General features: G+C 48.6%; 1 protein-coding gene across 3 annotated transcripts; it reads right to left on the reverse strand.

The window, feature by feature from the left end:
• Window positions 1–752: 752 nt before the first annotated feature.
• TRMT10B (tRNA methyltransferase 10B) lies at window positions 753–16,040 on the reverse strand. 3 transcript variants are annotated; one of them, XM_077817823.1, is made up of 10 exons: window positions 15,940–16,040; window positions 15,278–15,345; window positions 13,996–14,228; window positions 12,859–12,967; window positions 10,278–10,402; window positions 8,253–8,405; window positions 6,517–6,595; window positions 5,392–5,459; window positions 3,318–3,441; window positions 753–1,708 (listed from the first exon to the last, which is right to left on the reverse strand). In XM_077817823.1, exons 2-10 carry the CDS (start codon window positions 15,291–15,293, stop codon window positions 1,602–1,604), a joined length of 1,014 nt encoding a protein of 337 aa, XP_077673949.1. In that variant the 5' UTR covers window positions 15,294–15,345; window positions 15,940–16,040; the 3' UTR covers window positions 753–1,601. The 3 variants fall into 3 exon arrangements, with proteins under 3 accessions (XP_077673949.1, XP_077673950.1, XP_077673951.1); XM_077817824.1 differs by lacking the exon at window positions 15,278–15,345 and having other exon boundaries at window positions 15,940–16,038; XM_077817825.1 differs by lacking the exons at window positions 12,859–12,967; window positions 15,278–15,345; window positions 15,940–16,040 and having other exon boundaries at window positions 13,996–14,132.
• Between the last annotated feature and the right edge of the window lie 1,742 nt (window positions 16,041–17,782).

Below are 17,782 nucleotides of genomic sequence, written 5' to 3' on the forward strand. Positions count from 1 at the left end.
ATTCCCATTCAGCCCCTGCCCCAGTCTGTCCTCCCTCAGTATCCCTTATGAACCTGTCTGTGACACCCCCCAGCAGACCCCTATGTCCCACACTGTCTGTCCCTCCGTATCCCCTGTCTCCAGACCTGGCCCCACCGGCAGGGTGCTGCCTTCTCTGCCCTAGCAGCAGCTGGGGCTGGAGCAGCTGTCCTATTCTAGTGCCACAGTGGCCCCTGGTGGGCAAAAGGCATAACTTCAGCAACTTTCCCGCAGAAGTTATTTTCTGCAGGGAAAAAGAAAATTCTTCTTGGCCCATAAATGCAGCGTCTGTGCAGAATTCCCCGGGGCGTAAACATTGCAGCCCAGCCACAGCACCTGCAGCAGGTCCGTACTGTTTGTTAGCTAGGTCTCCAAACACGTTGGGCCCAACTCTCAGGTACATTAAGGCCCCATCCACAACTCTGGCTGCATAAAGGAGTCCTAGGGTGTGGCTGCAGAGCAGCTGTGGGTGCCATTTGCCATACCTGCACTTCAGAAAAATAGCAGCGAGAGGATGCCACAGGGTGGGTTTCAGAAGCATGCCAGCCTGTCCACCCCCCTGCCCAGGTCTACACACACACGGGGCCTGCCCAGCCGCTCATGCTGGAGCATCCTCACTTTTCATTTTAGGAGCTAGGTCGAGTACAGCTCATGCTGGTACATTGCCACAAGCTGCAAACCACGCCACCAGCTGCAGCACGCACAGCCCCCCCCCCCCCCCAATGAGACTCAAGCCTTCGAAATCCAGTTTGGGTGGGTTTTTTTCCCCCATTTAAATGGGGGGAAAAGTGTGTTCAACAAAGGTAGGTGGCAACAGCACTGGGTGAGCTAATGAACTTCCCTTGATGCGCACTTTATACTTAGAAACATTTATGCTTTGTTCCTGGAATATATCCTGGCAGTATAGGGGGAATAGGTAACGTGGGGTGACAGTATCAGTTTGGGGTATCTTCCCTGCAAGAACTGTTTTCATCCTGTTGCTTGTTTCAAGAGGGCAGACATCAGGGGTTAGTGGTGGGGTGGGGGAAATCAAGAGTAAATATTCTATTATAACATTAATTAGATACTAAGTAGCAGAAATATGGGTACAGCATTACAAGAGAAACTTTACTAGATAAGAGCGGTGTGTTTTACCTGTGAAAAGACTGTTAGCAGTTAACTGCTACACTGGTGTAATTAACTACTATAAACCCACATTGCTTACTTGTAATTAACATGACAGTAAAAACCTTAAAGAGATTTTTGTACATCTTCTCCCCCGCCCCAAAGAGGAACTGGTAGTACAGGGGTGCAGACATTTCCAAAACACTAACAAAAACATCAGCAAGAAGTGACAAATTCCAGTTGGTCTGTATTTGAATCCCAGGGATGACCCTTGTTTTCCAGCAATACACCAATGAGGTAGAATGTATGAAACCGATGAGCTCATTATGCCACTTGAGCCACATTTCACTGTACACAAGCTACGCTGATGCCTCTGCTTGAAATAATGAGGGAGGAGTTTGCTTCCTTTGGCCGTACAGCCCATTAACATCACAGAATAAAGAGTCTTCTTGCGTGTTGCTAAGCAGATGCATTTTCCATCATATAGCTGTTTCCTGGAGAACGTAGCCTTTTCCAGGAGGAACTCCAGCTTTCAACGCTTCTGGCCAGCTCTGGGTCTCATAGTAAGTTGATAAGGCATCAAAGACTGTCAAGAAGAGTGATCAAGATCAGTATAAATACAGCGATCACTGGAAATCTGGGCTCATTAGAACAACACAGTCTGGAAGATTTGACAGCTGACATCAGCCAGGCATCGTTGCTGTTGGTTACAATCTGATGGGCAGGCAACCTAGGAAACTCGTTTGTGACCAGAGGTTATGTATTGGTAGCTAAAGATCAATGGCATGAGGAAATTCTGCCTTCTAGCTGACAGCCATGTTGACCTCTTGACAAGCCACCGTGGAACAACTACAGCTTCCCGGAAAAGCAGAACATACCCAGGGCCTCTCCACTAAGAACAGCTTCTCCAGTCACACTTCTGTGTTTCCTAACGCTGCTCTTCATGTTTTGTAACTTTAAGGTGAACACTTTCACGTTTATTAAACTTGGGCCAACTTTTCACACAGGGGTGCCTCAAGATAGCTGCGTACTCCAGAGCATTAGGAAAAACAATCAGGCCCCCTTCAGCAGGTGCCTACAGTGGGCGTAGCTTCTGGCACTCATGTTTGAGAACCTTGGCATTCCCATTTAAGGCAAGCTGATCTGAGTACTACTTCCCGTTCCTGGGTCTACTCCTCACTGCTTAGAGCAGCTTAGACTTGATTCTTCTGATACATGAAAGTGGCTAGAGTCTGCATGTATTTGCTGAATGTAACTACTCCCTGCCACACACACACCTATCCTAGGCAGTATTTTGAATGCTCCTCTTCATTATCCTTTCCTCCTCACACCACACCTTCATTAAGACCTCTATGGACAGCACCAGCAGGGTTCCCCAATACAGCAGCCCTACTGCGATGCGCAAGGCAGCTCTGAACCCACCCGCTCATCTGAACAGTAGCAATTCATGTGTTTTGGTAAGATGGGGAGTGGAGTTTCAGTCGCAAGGGATAATGATAACTCATTTTCCCACCCCGCTGCAATTACTGTCCTCAGTCCTTAAGAGGATGTTCATGAGTCAGGGAGCAGTTCTCCAGCCAGAATACTGCATGGATTGGCAGCAACCAGTGTGTAGACACAAGCTGGCCCAGGTCTAACAGAGCTTGTCCTCGGACTAGTTCTTAGCAAACAGGCGGTTGCTTTGCCGAGCTATGGCACCTCCACAATCGGTGGCTCCTCTGCTGGCAATGTTAACGTGAATGGGCATCGCCTACTGAGCTAGCCTTCCAGCAGAGTGAGGGGCCACGTGCCCATGTTAAGGCAGAGGTTCGGGAAAGCGTCATAGATTACCAGGGTTGGAAGGGACCTCAGGAGGTCATCTAGTCCAACCCCCTGCTCAAAGCAGGATCAACCCCCAATTTTTGCCCCAGATCCCTAAACAACGCCCTCGAGGATTGAACTCACAACCCTGGGTTTAGCAGGCCAATGCTCAAACCACTGAGCTATCCCTCCCCCCCGCTATACATGTGCGGAAGACAAACTGGTATCTAGGCCCTACCACACACGCTGCCATATCCCCCCTTCTTTTGGTGTTCTAGTCCAATTAACTCTGGTGCCTGAACTTTCCTCCCCAGCCCCTGGCCCATGATTGATACCAAGGTGTAGAGCTCTGGCCTGTAGCTGCATTCTGGCAACAACCAGCCTGGGAGCCATACCTTGATTGATTGCTAACGTCTCTGAATGATAGTTCTTCACGTTGGTGTTCCTCACCATGTACTCTGCAATGGGCAGACGAGCTGTCTGCAAGGAGTGCTCCTGTGCCTTCTGCAAGGTCAGTTTCTGTAAGTCAAAGTAAGAGATTATGCACGCACATGCCAGCACCCTGACCTTTTCCAGTCTGATGACCTTGTAACACACACACACACACACACCCCTTTGCTTAGGAGGGGCTAGGAGTGTGGGAGACAGACCCACGCCCTCCATGGCTGGGTAAAGCCAATTAAGACAGACTGGAGCTGTCCCTGTCCCTGTCCCTGTCCCTCCATTCCCCATTGAAACTGCCACCCCAGAACAGACCGGGGCACCAGCTGCCTGCAGCAGGTAGTTCTGGAAAAACATGCCCCCCGGGGAAGTTCCTTCCCAGACCCCAAGGGGCAGAGGTTAGCTCATCCCTGAAGCATGAACACTGATCTCCCTCCCAGAATGTTGTGAGGAAGCTGCCAGCCACACTTAGTAACAAGCAATGGGCAGGCTGCTGCCCAGAAGGCCATTCGAGACATAGTCTCCTGCCAGTTCCCAGCCCGTTTCTACCCTCCCTTCCGCACCTGGCAGAAGGTGAATGAGTGGAAACAGATGGACACTGGAGTCCAGACTTCTTTGATCTGTTTCCAGCTGAGGCTAGACCTGGGTTTGGCGTGGGGGGGACAAGTTCCGTTGCCTTGTTTGTGGTACCTACTGGGAATGGATTGAGTGGCTCTCAGTTTGGCTCCTTCCTCTCAGGGAAATCCCCTCAGCCAGTTCATTCCCTCCCTGAGGGCCAGCCATGCACGGCCTCGGGCAGGGTCCCAACCTGCCAGCCCTCCTGCTCAAGGCCTGTACGAAGCCAGGAGTGCAGCCCGAGTCAGTCTGCGCAGCCACGTGCTGGGGGATTCACCTCGGTCCCCCTGGAATCGGCAGCCTCCTGGCACTCCCAGTGCCTCGCAGACAGGAAAGGAAGGCAGTCGGCCAGAAGCGCTGCTTGTCGGCAGCGGAGGAATGGACAGCGCGGACGTCTGCACCAGCTAGTGAGGGTGTATTTTCCACTGACACATGAGCCGAGGGGATCCCTCGTTGCTCCTGGATTCCCAGACAGCAGCAGTAGCTGGCAGTTCCTGTCTCCATCTACCACAGGCCAGGAGCCTGTAGACGTTCCTCCCAAGCCTGGCTCCTGCATCTGCGTGTTTGTCGCCTCCAGGCTAGACCACTGCATGCACTCCACACAGGGCTTGGCCCTCAAAAATAGTTAAGTCCCTAATGCCCACAGCCTTCAATGGGAGTTAGGTGCCTCCATACTCTGAGGGCATGGGCCTCACTGACGATCTTTAAATTGTGACTTGTCTGGGCCGTGCTTAGTCAAGAGCTTGCCCGTCGCCTACACCCCGAGTATCTGTCACCCAGACCCTGGCCCAAGGGTGGCCCAAGGGTGCCCCTCAGCTGGGGGACTCATGCTGTCAGAACCTGGGGTTAGCGCCTCCAGGTCAGCAGCAATGCTTTCCCTGCCTATGGCCTCCACGCCCCTTGGAAGGTGCCGCGTCTAACAATCTCCAGGGCACAAGGTGAGACATCTATTCGGGTCTGGTGCCAGATGCTATGGAGCTTACAGCATCACACACTTGAAACGCTTTGATTAACACTGCGAGCCAACGGCTTTCTAAGACACTGACTTAACTGCCCTCTGGTAATTTGCGTCTCCAAACATGTCCGACGGCGGGCCGTGTGTGGCCCCAAACCCACAGAGGGATGGCGCCGTTCCCCACTGGGACTCTTTGCAGTGCAGGGGTCCATGCTAGAGCATCCGACTCAGGAGGGGGGCCTCAGCGATCAGGAGAGATGGCAGGGTTGGAAGTCACCAAACTTATATTCACGACATAGTTTTGTGACCATCCAATAGGAATAGTTTGCAATAACCTGATCGCACTGCTAGCGAAGAGGAGAAAACTGCACGACGGCCGGCATCATTTCCTGCCGGGGGCTCCGCTCGTGCTGGCTGAAGGGGCCGTGTGTTTGGTGCAGCTTCCACCGAGCGCTCACCTTCTGAATGCTTTCATCCACGAGCCCGCCGAGGACATACACTCTGTGGGGGTCGATGTCCTGCAGAGCTAGAAAGGAAACAGAGCGCACACGTGGCCACGCTGGTGCCATGGTTAAACAGAACACTAGGCCGCTTAGCAGTAGCCGATCTGCTGCAGAGGAGGGGTTGGCTCAAACTGTTCTCTCTGCCCAAGCCGGGCCCCGTGTGCTCCAGGAAGCTGGGGCCATGCAGTGTGCTGCAGAAGCCACCCCGTGCCCCAGAATTGTGCTGCATACCCTAAGTTTGTATTGGAGGACGGGGTCTAACCCTAATGGTTACAAAGGAAACCGTCAAAACTTGAACATCTGCCTGAGCCTGCAGAGAGCCTGAAACAACCGCTCCGAGGTGGGCCGAAAACTGCGGAATCGGAAGATGCAAACTGCAATGGCAACACGTGTTAACTCTTTCACTGCTGATCATTTTGACATGCGGCTTGTGTGCTTACCCTACAACCCCAGAGAGCCAGGCCTCCCCACATGCCAAAGGCTCCAACTGTATCTACAAAGCTTGCCGCGCACACCTCTGAACAGCTTCCATAGGCCCGCTGCACCTTTCCACTACGAAATTCTGCAGCAGACTGTCACTTCAAAATAGAGGAGCAGCATACAATACATTCACTAGCAAGCCACAAGAGGGACCATTTTATTTTCATGTTTACTTCAGTAAAAACCTCTTTTTTTAAGATAGATCTGAAACAGCCACTGAATTTCCAGCCTGCTGCCCTGGAGTACTGCAACGTGCAGGGTTCTAACCACACAGCACCTGGGTCAAGACATTCAAAGGCACTGAAATGCCAAATTCCCATTGATATTAATGGGAGTTAGGCATCTAAATACCTTCAAGGATCTGGGGCTAAACCTTCATTCGTTGCTGGGACATCTTGAGCATTGATTAGTGTAGATCAGATCCAGATAGAGATCCCAGCTACACCAGTTCGGAACTGATCTGTCTGAAGTAGTTTTAAACACGGTTTAAGAAAGGCTTTCAAACCAATCTTGGATCAATTGTTTTTTAAAATAAATTCTAGATTTTAACAACATGAGTTCTCTCCCGCCACAGCTCCCCCAAACAAGCAAAGGGCTCACCATTCTCTGAGTCAGGAGTGAGGTAGACAATTGTCTCTAAAGGAAATAGGTCAAGATAACTTTCTGGAGTGGTATCCATCTGAAAAATGCAAAGGGAACACGCATGTGAAGTAGACAAGAAGTGTCTTCAGCTAGAGTCCATCTGCCGGAGTGGAATACCCTTGTCAGACATGAAGCATATCAGAATTGGTAAGGTTGCTGGGTCATTCAGACCCACAAGGGCATGATATTTTTCAGAAGAAACTAACACACATTCGGTATCTATAAAGGCCACTGGTAATTTTCAAGTTTTGTTAAATTATTTCCTGAGCAAAATTAGGAGATATATTGAGGGAAAGAGATTAGCAATAATCCTAACTAATTTCACTGCCTCTGTTGAGAATTAGAATGTTCTCCATGATTAGTTATCACAAAGTCATGCATTTTCCCCCTTTAACTGCCCAGCTCGTGAAGTTTATTGGAGGGAATAGAGCTCAATAGTATCCAGGGGTCAGGACTCCATGGTGCCAGGTGCTGTACAACGCACAAGACAAAAAGATGGGCGCTTCCCCAAAGAGCTTAGTGGGCTTGATTCATTCCTCGGTTGCTCTGTTTTTTTCCCATGGAGATGCTGGCTGGGGGAATCTGAGTTTTATTCCCACAGATTGGCTGTGCGACCACTTGTAGGGCAAGCCATGTGGGCCAAAATTTCTCATCAACTGCTCCTCTGCAATTTCACTGATAGCAACAGAGTTTCCCCGGTGCCACTGAAGACAGCGTTACACAGGTTTAGCTTAGGTCATAGTTTGGCCTACAAAGCCTTAACTATGGCTGACCCATGGGCGCGGAGGAAAAAACCCAGCTTGACTCAGCCATTCTAGGCTGAGGTTGCAGGGCTGGCGGTTAGGAAAAGCATCTTTTTAATTTGTAAACTGGACAAGTCTGATGTGAAGTCCGAGATCCAACAATCACGGAACACCCCTCCTCCCGGAGCCAAACCTCAGTTAGCAATGAAAACGGAACATGTGAATTGACGCAGTGGGTCAGACCCAGGGTCCATCTCACTCAGTATCTTGTCTCTACTAGTGGCCAGCACTAGATGCATCAAATCCCACACATCTGCCCAAAAAACAGTGTCCCTCCACTGCACCAGGGGCTGTTTTTTTGTTCTGTGTTTACACAGCATCAAGCACAATAGGGCCCTGGTCAAGTCCTAGGCACTTCAACAATGCAAAGAATTAATAATAAGAATTTCCCGTTCATCTGCAGCAGTTCTACACTCAATTTTATGATCCCACTGGGTGTCATTCACTCTTGTTTCATTGACTTTGAATAAGACACTTGTCTCGAAGATCAAGCTAAGATACATATTTCAGAGTAGCAGCCGTGTTAGTCTGTATTCGCAAAAAGAAAAGGAGGACTTGTGGCACCTTAGAGACTAACCAGTTTATTTGAGCACAAGCTTTCGTGAGCTGTAGCTCACGAAAGCTTATGCTCAAATAAACTGGTTAGTCTCTAAGGTGCCACAAGTCCTCCTTTTCTTTCTAAGATACATAGCGGCTGTGTTCACAGGAGGAGCATACGAAAAGGTACAATGAAGATGGGAAAGATTCTAGCTTGTGTTACTGCGTTTTAAAAACAGTCTTCTAGATTATATTGATATGAGTCACAGGAGCAATGTGTTTTGCTGTGTAAAAAAGGGTAATAGCCACTGTCTTGTAGAATTCGCTCACCTCAGTTACTTTTACGATACTTACGAGGTAATTGGAAAACCCATCATTCATTCGGAAGCACTCTTCAGAAATAGGACTGCCTGCCACAAATCCAGTAAGGCAAATCCAAAACGGCTTTCCAGCTTTCTTGTTGGAACCATACAGCCTCCTTATCTGAGCAGCAAGGCGACTTATTTCCTTCCAAGAGATGACAAACATCTTCACACAACTGGCCCGGATGGGTATGGGCTCAGAGTTAAGGGCACCACTTCCTCCCACCTCAGGCCCAGCTTGGAGATCTCCCATCACAGCCCAGCTTAGCATGCACAAGCCAAGGAGGTGGCTGAGCTCCTACCTTATACACATGGACTAGCAGGTGTTTTAAAGGCCATTCATGAGGGACAGTGGAGATTTATGCTGGCCAGGGAGAGTGGGGTAACTAAGGCTCTGTTCTGCCCTTGGCCTTTGGGTTCCCATCCTGTGCGCTGCGTTTTGGAGAGACAGCATGCCAAGGGCAGGGGCACGCTGCCTGGGTACAAAGCAGGCCGAGGACAGAAAGGCCAATCAAATACATGCAGCTATTGGAGAGCAAGCTCTCTTGGGAAGCAGAGCTCTATGCCTAGTGGTTGAGGGCTGGGATTTTCCCCCATGTAAAAGCCTTTGTTTTTTTACAGTAGCCCCTGACATTCCAGCCTTGGGATAAAGCTTTGCAGAGCAACCCTGCTTGCTGAGGGATATTGTTGGCATTGCTGGACCAACCAGCCACCCCTACCCCCAGCTCCCATCCCCCATCCAATCTAGCTCTGACCTCATTGGTTATTTAAAAGGAAACACGCTGTTTGTGCAGCAGACGAGCTTCAATAGCAGAAACAAAAAAGAATCACCCGTCAAAAAATGGATGCCTAGACAGTAACTCCTCGCTTAACGGTGTAGTTCTGTTCCTGAAATATGCGACTTTAAGCGAAATGATGTTCAGCAAATGCAATTTCCCCATAAGAATGAATGTAAATGGGGGGGGTTAGGTTCCAGGGAAATTTTTTTCACCAGACAATAGTCATATACACACACATTTTAAACAAACAATTTAATACTGGTACACAGCAACGATGATTGTGAAGCTTGGTTGAGGTGGTGAAGTCAGAGGGTGGGATATTTCCCAGGGAATGCCTTACTGCTAAATGATGACCTAGCACTTGGCTGAGCCCTCAAGGGCTAACTCATTGTTGTTGATATAGCCTCACACTCTACAAGGCAGCACGAATGGAGGGAGGGGAGACAGCATGGCAGACAGAGACACACACCCTGTGTGTGAGAGAGAGATGCGCATTGCCCCTTTAAGTACACTGACCCCACTCTGAGTACACTGCCTTGTTAAGTTAATCAGCAAGCTGAGATGGTAGCTGCTGCCAGGAAGCTCCCTCCGTCTGGAGCCCTGTTGTGTGTCCCTTCCTGCTCTATGGAAGATGGGGTAAGTGGAGCAGGGGGGAGGGGGACAGCCTGACATTAGCCTCCCTCTTTCCCCGCCCCCGCAGCAAGCAGGAGGCTCCTGGGAGCAGCTCCAAGGCAGAGGGCAGGAGCAGCACATGGCCATGTGGGGAGGGACAGCTGAACTGACAGCAATTGGTAGCCTGCTGCCGCACAGGGAACTTAGGGGAGCGGGGAGCTGATGGGGGGCTGCTGGCCCACCCTGGTTCCAAGCCCCCCACTAGCTTGCTGCAACGGGCTGCTCTTCCTGCAAGCAGTGGACAAAGCAAGTGGCTGCCAAATGACACGTTATAAGGGAGCATTGCGGAACGAGCATGTTCCCTAATTGATCAGCAATGTAACAAGGTTAACCGGGACGACTTTAAGTGAGGAGTTACTGTAAATGAATCTTTCTTACCAGCCAGGCCCCAATCCTGCAATGGGACCCAGTGGCTCAGACCGGTGCAATGGGACCCACTGGCACGGATCTCTGCTAAATACCTCCCACCGACCTCAGGGAGATGCCTCTGCTGGCAGACCTCATTGTAAGATTCCTCCCCAAGAGGCTCCCAAGCACTCGGGACAGTTAGCGGTTGCAGAGCATACCTTCTTCGTCATGCGGCTGGTCAGACTCAGATCTACACACAGCCAAGGCGCTGCCTGTTTGGCCGCCAGAAGCCGCTCCTTGGCAATCTCTTTTAAAACACGTTTGCTGTGCTGGTGAGCAGCACCTGGAATGCAGAGCAGAGAGAGAGATGGGAGGGGAAGAGAGGGAATTTAATCGCTGAAATTATGCAGGCACCTGTAACATTGCCCTAAATCCTAGGCCCCAGCATTCTTGTTGGGGTCCTCAGTGGCAGATGAGCTTCCCCTCCCCGCCCCGCCCCATTTCCCTGCTTGGGTTCCCCACCCCCTCACTCCCCAGTGGCCCCTCCCCCACAGATCTATGTTGGTGTGGGGGCGGCAGGGTCTCCCGTTGGTCACATCCCCTGGTGAGGTATTTGCAGTAGAGAGAGGGACACATTAATGCCGTTGCCCAAGGCACTGGCAAGGCCTCTTGTAGAACACTGAATTCTGCTCACCGTGGTCCAGGGAGAGGAATTCAGCCTGGAAGAGGTAGCGAGAAGGGCTGCTAGGGTGATCAGGGGAACGGAGGGCCGATCTCATGAGAGGAGGCTCACAGAGTTTGGCTTGCTCCGTCCAGCGAAAGGAAGGCCGGGAGGGGATCTGACTAAACACACCAGGGAGGAAGAAGAGCTATTGAAGCCGAAGGACAAGGCTGGCACAAGAGCCAATGGGGATAAACTGGTCAGGAGTAAATTCAGGCTGGAAATGAGAAGAAGGTTTCTAGCCACCAGTGGGGCGAGGGTCTGGAAAAGCCTCCTAGCAGAAGCCAGGGGGGCAGACAGCCTGACTGCTTTCAAAATGGGCCTTGACAAGTCCATGAACAAGATTATCTCGTGGGGTTGCCTGCGAGAGCAGGGGCCTGGACTCTCTGACTCAGAAGGGCCTTTGCAGTCCTTGTGTTCTCAGGGCTGAGCCCCGTGCCATGGAAACGGAAGAGAAGCTTGGTCTGGCAAGCGGCTGCCTCAGCACGTGATCTCCTCCCACTGAGGGCCACGGAAGGAGCAGAAAAGGGCGGTGGTGGCTGCAGTTACAGAGAGGACCCAGGGATACGCAGCAGCTTTCCTTATCCTCACTGCCTCTCATGTCTGCTCCACACCCCCAAACTACTGTGACCCCCCACGAACAGGCCGGGAAACGCTGCCTTAAAGAAACACAAAGGGGATGGTTTGTTGGTTTCAATACGGACATGCTCGGTCTTTGATCTCAGGGATTGAAACAGATTTAGGTCATTGGCTGGTAAATTTTCACACCAATTTCACTCTAAATGATTGTAAGTTTCAGATTTTCCATGAGGAGCTGCTGGCCTCACAGAGGATTCTTGCTGCAGTAACTGCATGGAAAGAAGCCTCTGAAGAAGGACCACATACAGATTCCTCCCAAGGAGGAATTTCTCAGATGGGAAAGGCATGACGAGGTGTCCCATTCCTAGACACTTATACCTGAAGATATTAAAGGTGTTACCCTGCACTCACTCACACGTGGGAGTAACTTCACGCAGATAAGGATTCCCACGGATGTACATGGGAACGCAGCAACGTGAAGTACCTGCCTGCACAACATTAAAAATGTGTGTGTATAAGTCTTTGTAGGCCTTAACTGGCAGGACGTTTCATTCTGACGTTGAACAAACAACTCCAGGTAAAATTTACGTTTTAATAAAGCACGAGCCTCAAAAATCAAACCAGCTAATGTTCTAGCAGCTCATATAAGATGGGTTTGTAAAAAGGCAATATCATTGTCTTGTGTAGATTGCTCACTTTTGTATTGTTGGATTTAATTCTATATTACAAGGGGGTTGGGCTCTTTATGAATATGCCAAACTCCAGAGGTATTTCTGGACACCGTGTTTGGTGGCTGCTTATTTTGAAGCAGTTTTAAAATGGATTCCCCCACCCCCCGTATTAAAAGCTTGATACTCTGTTGTCAATAAGCAGCAGAATCTTGGAGGAGGACTCTCTGTGAGCGTCGATGGGCTTGTCTTCACCGCAGGGCTATCTCAAGTCTCAGCCACACACACAAATCTGTGAGCATGGTGGTGCTTTCATTTGCAATGGCCAGCAGGACCAGAGGGATAGGCAACAAGTCAAGTTAACACAGTCACTCTGTGCAGCTCCAGTGTTATTCTGCAGTGTAGCCGCTTTCACTAGAGCTAGGCTAACTGGAGAGGACTGAACTCAAGTGTAGATCGTTTGACTTAACTCCACAGTAAAAATAAAACATTGCCCTGGTCTACACTTGAAATTTAGGTTGACATAGCTACATCCCTCAGGGGTGTGAAAAATCCACACCCCTGAGCGGCAGAGCTCTGCGACCTCACCCCCGGTGTCCTTGGGAAGGTGGTGTTCCTATAGTGGTGGAAAAACCCCTTCCATCGGTGTATGCTGCATCTACACCACAACAGTACAGTGCTGTTGCTATGCCCACAGTCCCTGTAGCGTAGGCCATGCCATAGGCTAAGAATCAAAGTCATTAAACCACAGAGCCAGATTCACAGGTGCTGTAAGATGGCCATTGTCCACCAACTGAAGAGCTAACCCCATACTTTTCAGTTTGCTTGTACCTTTATCTTCAGCATGTTTAGCTTTTCTCCTCTCTTTTTCCTGTTTTCTCTTCTTCTTCTTTGCCGTAACTATTTTCTCCCAATGCCTCTGTTTCCTCAAAACATTCCTCTTTTAACACAAAGAGAGCAAAAGGATCTGAGAAGCTCATAAAGATGCAAAAGATTTTAAGTGCTGACCTAACCAGGTTTTCTAAAACCCAGACGTAAGTTTGAGTCACCTTTCACAAAAGGACACCAAGTTTTCGGCTGCAGCTTTGTGCAGCCATAGCCCTGAACGTGTGCACACAAGTTGAGCAGATCCCTACCTACCCAACTTGTGTGCACAAATTTAGTTTTTGCTTGTGCAAAATCATGGGGGCAAATCAATAGGCTGGACTGAAGCGCCATTAAACGTTTGGGCCTAAACAACAAAATTTAGGGGTGGACTTAAAAAAAAAATTGTTTTGAAAAGCATTTTTGTCTTTCAAACTACGCAATAAAAGTCAAGGAAACAAAGCCACCAATCAAGTCTATTTCTCTTGATAAGAGCCCGTTTCAACTAAACTCACTTGACTTCCAGGCTGCAAGATCAAGCCTCTACAAATATTTTCTTTTTCCAAGATTGCTGCTGAGTGACAGTTCTTGTTTACATCTAGCTCTGTCATGAATTTACCAAAGGAACACTGTCAAAATAAACACCATACAGCTAAAAAACCACCTTCCTTACCTGAGTCACTAATGGCTCAGATCATTAAAACAGAGCTTTAAAAGATCCACTATGCTTGCCCACTCTCCCACATTTGTGCTATTTCTCCCCTAGTTTGTATGTGTCTCTCAGCCTGGATGATGCAAACAGACTGGTCAGTTTCACGGCCTGGGGACCAGTCTCTAGCAGGATGCAGCTGTGTTTGGGTTCCCAGTTCCACTAGCAGGGAATGTTTACATGGGTCTGTTAAAGAATATAATTTCTAGTTTTAGTCATTACTTTTAATAGATCCAGCATCTAGCTCTGACCTTGTGTGGAATGCTGTTAGGCCCTGATCCTGCCACTGGATCTTTATGGGCAGTGCTGTGTGCCCATGCAAACCCCCTGGCTGCAAGGGGCTGCCCATACGGACCCACTGGCAGGATCGGGGCCTTACCTTATACTGTACGTACCGAGTACCATTTCTCGCTTCCCACAGGAAGGTCCTTTGGGCTGTCACAGCCCGTGTCAATCTGCAGGAGCTGGAAGCTTTCACAGATGCTTTCCCTGTCCCCTCCATCATCCTGCCAGGCGACGTCGCATTCCCATTGTCGATCTGCTCCCCCCACAGGGTCACTCTCCTCTGTGTCATGCTCTGCATGTTTCATCATTGCCCTGTGCTCCGGCACGGTGCGGAGTTGTGGAACTGCATAGAACGGGAAGGTGATCAGAGTCTAATGGAGACTTTGCACATTTAATTCAACGGACCAGATCGATACTTCCTAGGCGCAACTCACACCTGCTTGGCTCACGGCACCCGGCACCAGGAGGCAGAGAATATCAAGCAGCATTTCCACTGCTGCCCTCCTCCAGGGCTTCTACTGGGGGAAAGCAGCTTTGGTTTGACCCCCAGGAGCCTGCCAGGGAAGGCTGCAACAGGGTATGGGGCTGCAGCCCATTTAGGCTGCACCAGCTCTCAAAGGCTCCTCCAGAAAAAGGGAGGTTGTAGGAACCTTGAACCACCTGTGGCCCGGTGTACACAGTTCCTGGAGCAAATCTGGCCCCATACATCTTTAAACCCTGCTAGGTGAAAGTGCAGGCAGTGACATAAATACCCACTGAGCCGGGAAGAAAGCAAGAAGAGGTTTTGTACACTTCGTGATTAATGAGCCTGCTGAGTCACTAACAATATGGGGCTCTCCCAAGGGACAGAGTCAGATGCAGACAGGCTGCAGCAGGATGGGATTATTAGAATGTATGCGTGGAAGGAATCAGCCTTCTGGCACTGGGACATTTCTCTTTGGAGAGGAAGTGAGTAAGCAGGGCAGCAGATTGCAATTGACTAGCAGATAAAATATAGCACCCCGTAATCCAGAGGGACAAACTCATGACACACACAACCCTTCTCAGCTACATCTTCATCTTCCACATTTTTATAATAAAGCATAAAAAATATTAAAAATAAAGTTCTGACATTTTTTACCCCAAAGCTTTTTCAAAACTGAACCGACCCTTCTTTGGAAGGGTGATGGTACTTGATTGTTCCCTAGTGCTTAGGTATATCTTATCCCTTTTGGGCAGGACTGTGACAGAAATCAAAGTGAAGATGGCTTAATTACACTTGTCTCTATTTGGCAAAAGAACTCCAAACTCTCCATGCTACAAACTGCACCTGAAAAAGAGCTCTGTGTAGCTCAAAAGATTTTCTTTTCCACCAACAGAAGTTACCTTTTATTGGACTATTAACTCACTCACCTTGTCTCGCTAACATCCTGGGACCAACACGGCTACAACTACACTGCAAACTACAAACAGCACACACTCTGTAGGCCAAAAAGAAGAAAAAAAAAACACACAACAACCCATATTATGCTTATGCGCTAATAAATTTGTTAGTCTCTAAGGTGCCACAAGTACTCCTGTTCTTTTTAACCCATATTACTGTTACCCCATCCACCCTTCCCTGTTCTCTTGGTTCAACCATCTATTGCTATCCTAAAACTAAGCTTTTGAAGGCAAGCATTGTCTTTTATTGTATGTCTATACAGTGCCTAGGGCTGTGATCTGGGTGTGACCTCTAGGCACTGCTGTAATAATAATGCCTGCTGAACATAGACAAGCCCATAAAATTCCCAGCATTCCCTTCTCTATTACATATAGATTTTGCAGTCTCAGCTAAACTGGTTTAAATCCAGAGTAACACCACCACAGCCAAAGGAGTAAGGGAGTTACTGGACATATTCACTGGTGTAGGAAACCAGAATTTGGCCCCATGGCTTTAAAATAAAAATACACATCTGGCCTTCAGCAATTCCTTCGTTCTAGTAACAGGCTATCCAGAACCAGCCATGTGGAGGCAGGGACACCAATATTTCATACGATTTCATTCTTTACAAGTCTGCATGTTTGCTACTCACCAGGCACGCTTGGTCCCCTAGTGACAATGGCCAGCGCCCAGGACACGGCCAGGCTGCAACAGCACCTGCAGCTTTAAGAAGCTTGCAGGCGCCAAACTTCCCAAGTGATGACTAGACACAGTCATGTGGCTCACCCTCAAGGTCACTTCCTCTGCTGAGCCAATTGCATTCTAGGAGTTGTAGTCCTACTACTCTGAATAGCTAAGAGAATGAGCACCTTGGACATCTAACATTGCTGGTTTTAAGCCATGTGAAAGAAGACAGAAAGAGCTGCTCTTGCTCCTCTCTGGCTTCTTTTTTAACCTGAAAGCAAACCTTTCTCCCCTTTAGTAATGGTCTAAACCCTCTTTTCCTTTGGGAAACGAGGGCTTTTGCTTACATTTTATTTCCATAGTTCATATTTCTTGGTATCTATCCTTAGTTCAGGTTGTCTGACGCTTCCCACTGTAAGCCCCTGTTCTCAGTTGCCTATAACTTTGCCAAACTTTAAATGTTTGTGCTGAAATCTTCCATGCCAGGTGTCTGCCTCATGCTGAATTTTTTGGAAAGTTTCAGCTAAACTGATTCAATTGTTTCCAAGAATGAGATTAAAGACATTGTTTAGCCCATATTAAAATAATTCTTAGAGTTGTTTCTCTGAGAAGCTCTAGTGCATCCATGTTTTGGAGCAAGGACTTGAAATCTAGCAGGGAAATTTTGCCCTATAGTGTCAGAGAGTTGCCATTTGTTGTCACTATGAAAATCCGCCCAAATTTTGCCAAATTATAAGCTTCTGAAAAATTGCAGTTCACACATGCTCAATATAGACTTGTTTGAGTTTGGCAGCTAAATTTTCCAAAGATTCCATTTGGACCGAACATGCTCCATCCCCACAGAATTCGCACCTGTGACTCACACCATGTGCCATCCCGACAGAGCAACTGAGCACGTTCCATCCTGGGCCTGCAGGGGCTGAGCAGGACTTTTCCTGGAACTATATGGGCAAAACTTAATTCTGGCATTTCTTAGCTTTTGAGCATTTGACTTTGTAACCTAAGTGTTCTTTTAACATAGACGGTCATTTAAATGTAACTGTGTCATCTTTGTATTATGGTGGTTCATAGAGGCTTAAACTGAGATCAGGACCATGTTGCACTAGATATTATACAAACACATCGTGAGACTGTCCATGTCACTGAAGAGCCTACAGGCTAAGGGGACAAAACAAAAGCAGCATTATTATCCCCATTTTACAGATGGGGAAACTGAGGCACAGAGCAAATAAGGGCTTGTCTACATGAACAACTAGAACACAGCAGCTAACTGTCCATGTACACGCTGCTGACACATGTTAAGAAATTTTTCTGAGGGCTTTGAGCTAGTTCTGTTTCAAAGAGGAGCATATCTTTTAAGTTAATATGTGTTAAGTTATCTTCACAGCAGGGAAATGTACCCATTTTACAGCGAGTAAGCTGAAGGCAGACAGCAGTTAAGTGACAAGGCAGTTAGGTTCTCCACAGGTGCAGCTGACTGACTGACTGACTGACTCCCACCAAGTCCCACCAAGGAATGCTTTTCATGCAAGCTCAGAAGAACAGCTTGACAGTCTGCAGAGTAGGAGCCACATAGCAACTCCAAGCACAGGCCTAGCGGGACCTGAGATGACAGGTGGTTACTATCCTGATTTTGCTAAGCAGTTTAGGATGTTGCCCTACCTAAGAATAGATCTCACAACAATCATTCGATTGATTTAGCTGTAATGAGCTGATATATGCATGCATACAAGTCAGCATAACTGTCTTTAGAGTCCTGACACACATTATGTCATGAAGTCATACAGGTTCCTTCTCATTCTTGTCATAAA

This window comes from Eretmochelys imbricata, chromosome 5, assembly GCF_965152235.1.
Source record: "Eretmochelys imbricata isolate rEreImb1 chromosome 5, rEreImb1.hap1, whole genome shotgun sequence".
Lineage (NCBI taxonomy): Eukaryota > Metazoa > Chordata > Testudines > Cheloniidae > Eretmochelys > Eretmochelys imbricata.

Coding starts and splice junctions, on each gene's coding strand:
- TRMT10B (XM_077817823.1), bottom strand. Junction 12,968..13,995: donor GAAGCGAGAAATGGTACTCG/GTACGTACAGTA, acceptor TTGTGTTAAAAG/AGGAATGTTTTGAGGAAACA. Junction 3,442..5,391: donor TGGATGAAAGCATTCAGAAG/GTGAGCGCTCGG, acceptor TTTGACTTACAG/AAACTGACCTTGCAGAAGGC.